Source organism: Nestor notabilis, unplaced genomic scaffold (genome assembly GCF_000696875.1).
Source record: "Nestor notabilis isolate BGI_N333 unplaced genomic scaffold, ASM69687v1 scaffold17589, whole genome shotgun sequence".
Lineage (NCBI taxonomy): Eukaryota > Metazoa > Chordata > Aves > Psittaciformes > Psittacidae > Nestor > Nestor notabilis.
The window spans coordinates 287-4,540 of NW_009943412.1; the positions used below are offsets into that span (position 1 = coordinate 287).

A 4,254-nucleotide genomic window follows, 5' to 3' on the forward strand; every position below is an offset into this window, starting at 1 on the left:
TCCCCTGTGCAGCCAGACCCTGCCCCTCCTCCACTGACATCATGGGCAGCAGAGTTGTTGTTCAGCTCCCTTTCCATTCCCAGAGCCGCTCCCGGGGTGCAGGAGCTGCAGCCCTCGTAGGTTGTGTCCTAGGAAAGCCCTGGAGCTGTTGCACAACCACCATGGGGAGATCCCAGCTCCGTGACCGGGCACCCAAAGACTCTTTTCTCTCAAACCAACCCGGCAGCTCCTTGTTTCCGCAGCTGCAGTTGCCCTGCTCTGGTGGCCCAGAGCCCCCTGCTCCAGAGCTGCCTCCTGCTCCATCCCAGCCGGAGCAGTGCTGCAGGGAGGGGACTCCCAGCTGGGGCTGCTGGAGAACGAACCCGGCCCTGCCTTTGCTCTGTTGCTCTTACCCGAGCTGTTGGAACTCCCCACTTTGGCCTCTCCAGCCCCACTTTGGATTCTCTTTTAGAAGGGAAGGTGCTTGTTTCCTCAGCCTCATCTTCCTTCGCTTGCACCAAGGGTTAGAGGCAGCGCATTGAAAGGGCAGTTGCTCGTGGCTCCGTGCCCTCCCCAGCTTGGAGGGAAGGAAAAACCCACCCTTTTGTGCTCCTGATTGCAGATAATGCTCTCAGGAAAGGTCTCTGGAGCTGTCACATGCTCCAGATGTGATGGAAACCCTCAAAATGCCCCAGAAGTAGACAGAAAAGCACCAGGTTTTGTTTGTGACCCACTGTGTTGCTCCCCAATAGGATGGAGACAAGTTCTGGAGAATGCCAGAGTGCTACATTCGTGGCAGCACCATCAAATACCTGCGGATCCCCGATGAAATCATTGACATGGTGAAAGAAGAGGTGGTGTCCAAGGGCAGAGGCCGTGGTGGGATGCAACAGCAGAAGCAACAGAAGGGCCGTGGCGTTGGAGGTGCTGGACGAGGTAATGCTCCTCCTTGGGTTTCAGGGCAAGGAATGGCTCCTGCTTCCCGGCTGCGGGGCTGGGAGAAGCTGGAGTGGCTCCAGTGCAGGATCTCGTCCAGTTCATGTGTGTTGCCTCGTCTGTGAGGCAGCTTCTGCCAAAGAATAGGCAGGATTCGTGCCAGGGATGTGCCTCCCTCCTTCTCGGGGTTGGGCAGGAGCTTAAGAGAGTCTGAACTTGACTGTTTCTACCCCTCCTGGCTAGTTTGGGAGCGTGGCTCTACAAAACTGGTGTCTCTGAGCTTAGGGAGGGAACGAGTGGCTGCTCTGGTTGGAAACAGACTGGGCTCTGACCATGGCACTGATAAAACCCCATCATCTTCCTTTGGAATGGGGCTCCTGGTCTCCTGCCTTGATTGATTTATTTTATGTCCGAGGGGTTGTGCTTCTCCTGCTCCCCATGAGGAATTCGTGCTGCTGAGCAAAGGGGAGGTGGCCACTGGGAAGAAATAGGTCACAAAAGCAGCTCTTCCTTCCCCGTCCCACTGCACGGGGTGAGCTGAGCTCGGAGCCCTTCCCCTTGGGGAGAGGTTGCTCTTTGCTTCCCGACTTGCCCTGCTGGAAGCCCGAGAGCTGTTCCTCTCCTTGTCTGCCCACCCCTCCTGCCACGGCTTTGCCACTCGCTCTGTGGTCACCTCGCTCAGCCCTGGGGTCACTCCTGGTGCAGGTTTAGCCTGTGGCAGGAGCTGCAGGTCCCGAGAGTGCTCCCGTGCTCCAGCACCACTGGGAGATGCTGGTGTTCAGAGGGAGCCCTGAGGCCTGAGCCATGACTGAGGTCTCTGCCGAGCACCCTTAAGAAGCCACCTTCGTTTTGACTATGCAGAGAATCCTGGTGGGAAGCTGGGCTCTACCTGGGGCCATCCCGGGACGTGCCGCGGCTCCAGCTCCCAGGGCCTTGGGGAGGGGAAGCCCTGGAGCCCGGTGCTGCTCCCAGCACACAGAAGTGACCTTTACCACGCTGAAGGCACCTTTCTTGTTCCCTCCTTCCCTTCTTGGCGGCCGGAGCACTTGGCAGAACAGCGCTTTGGATGTGGTTATTTGGACAAGCAGTTCAGCTGCGTTGATTTCCCTCCTCTGGGAATACCCACCTTGGGGAGAGCGGGGCAGAGCCCGGCTGGTTTGATGTGCAGCCTCACTGTGCTGCTGGAATCTGTTAAAGGGAAGCTTTGGTATTTGCTAATTAGCTCAAAGCTTTGGCTCCCATTAGTGAGACACGAAGGGAGGAGGAGGGGAAGGGGGGAAAAAATAAAGGCAGGACAATTTGGTCGGGAGAGAAGCTGTAATTGCACTTGAAAGGATCATTGTTCCTGACACTGGGAATCCTCCGTCCTCTCAGCATCCCGAGCACTGCAGGGTTGGAGTCATCCCCTGCCTCTGGTTGAGGGGAGCACGGAGGGAGCAGAGGGCTCTAGAGGAGCTCTGGTGCCTGCCCCAGGTCTCCCCTGCAGCCAAACCCAGTCACCCCCTGCTTGTTTCAGCCTGCAGGGGCCAGGCGTCGAACCCGCTCATCCCCCTGCCTTTAAAACACTCTTGCTTCCATGGATCCATTTTTCAGGAGTTAGTTCCACGGGGGGTGAGCTCTAGGGCAGGGAACACAGTGGGGAGGTACAGCTGGGGAGGGGGGGGTCCATTGATGCACCTTGTGAACACAGGATCTGGAACTGAGGAGAACAAAAGTCCTGTTCCTCAGGCTGGAAGAGAGGGGAGCACGGGGATAAGTGAACTCTGAGCAGCCACACTCTTACACCCCTGCTCTCTCTTTCTGCCCCGTAGGTGTGTTTGGTGGCCGTGGCCGAGGCATCCCAGGCAGTGGAAGAGGCCAGCAGGAGAAGAAGCCAGGCAGACAGGCAGCAAAGCAGTGAGCAGGCCTGGCCTGGCCGGGGACGGTGGGTTTGTCACCTCAGGATTGCCATGTGTTCAAAAGTGTCCCCTTTCTCCTCTGCCGCCCATCGAGCCGGGCCCAAATCATGTCCTTCAGAAGCCCCTCTCGCAATTTAACGTGGTAAAAAGAGGAGTTAATTGCTCCTTGTAGACAGCAAATCATTGGATTTACTTAACCTGCCCCATTCACTGTTCAGGAGCTTTGGTTCTGCTGCTCCTGAGAGTGAAAACACTTTAGTTCTCCAGGCTCCCCAGGTTTAATTTGAAGGCTGATCCTGTGCCGTGGTACCAGATCAAAGGCAAACAAACGCCTTCTGGATGGTTTGGATTCTTTCTTTTTATACTTGAAACTTGTTGCATTTGTACCAGATGTTGGTGCTTTGGTTTAAAAACACTCAACTCGAGGATCTTGTATCTTTACATGAGTAGTCTTAAGGGGTTGGGGTGGTTTAGAAGGAACCAACCTGGAAGCTGTTGCTTCTGTTCCTGGCCAGTCCCTTCTCTCTTCCTCCTGTGGCTTAAAGGAGGACTTGGGACAAACCTTCCTTTGGCCTTCAAGGGTTGTTTCCAAGGGGACTCAGTGATAAATGAGCATCTCCCAGTGAGTGTGTTGCTGAGTTGACTCCAGAGAGAAGTTCCCTTGGAAGGAAAAGGCTTTTGTGGGAGTTTCGTGTGCCCCCAACTCTCTTATTCCCTCTGGAAAGCATCTGTTACGTTGATTTATCCCCCTCTTCCCCAAACTCAGTGACACAAAGTCCCGAGCGCTGGCATTTCTCCAGCTCATTCCCAATACCTGGTGCTTCCGTTCCCTCCAGCCCCTTTTCTCCTCCTTTTCTAGTCCCTGGGGCACGGACCAGGCTGTGAGCGTGTCCCAGCCGCAGGTTTGGAAAGCTCCTGGGAATTCCCAGCTCAGGTTGTTCCTGTCTTCCATCCCCGAGGCCGCAGGGTCCCATGAGGAAAAGGCACCCACAAAACATCCTGGCTGATGTGAATGGATGTGGGGAAGGGTCACAGGAGGGGGAAGAAAGAGGCTCTGGCCATGCTCCTACCCCCGGAATGGGTGAAAGAGCTTAATCCTGGGGGAAAAGCTGATCCCGTGGCTTGTTCTGAAGAGGTTCTGGGGTGGTTTTTTGTTGTTTTGGGGGGGTCCACACCTGATCCCCCCCCACTGGAGCCTGTTCTCTGCCACTGCACTGAGGAGGAGTGAAGAACATGCTTTTATATAGACTTATTTTTATACTGTTTCTAGAACTCGGTGGTGAGCAGGAATAAACCAGCCTCTGAAAGCGATTCCCTCTCTCTGTGTGTACCGGTGCTGAGCCCCCCCGGACCCCGGCTTCACCTCACCCCTTGCTCAGGCCCTTGGTGTAAGCAATAACCCCCCAAGCAGATGGGCTTAAACCTTTGGTTTCCAGCAGCA

The 4,254-nt window shown here is 55.6% G+C and overlaps 1 protein-coding gene across 1 annotated transcript; it reads left to right on the plus strand.

Moving 5' to 3' along the window:
- Positions 1-731: 731 nt before the first annotated feature.
- LSM4 (LSM4 homolog, U6 small nuclear RNA associated (S. cerevisiae)) lies at positions 732-2,815 on the plus strand (the record flags this gene model as incomplete). The annotated part of the gene is made up of 2 exons (XM_010021919.1): positions 732-915; positions 2,727-2,815. Coding segments are annotated over 2 exons (273 nt in total), but the record flags the coding sequence as incomplete, so codon positions are not given.
- Between the last annotated feature and the right edge of the window lie 1,439 nt (positions 2,816-4,254).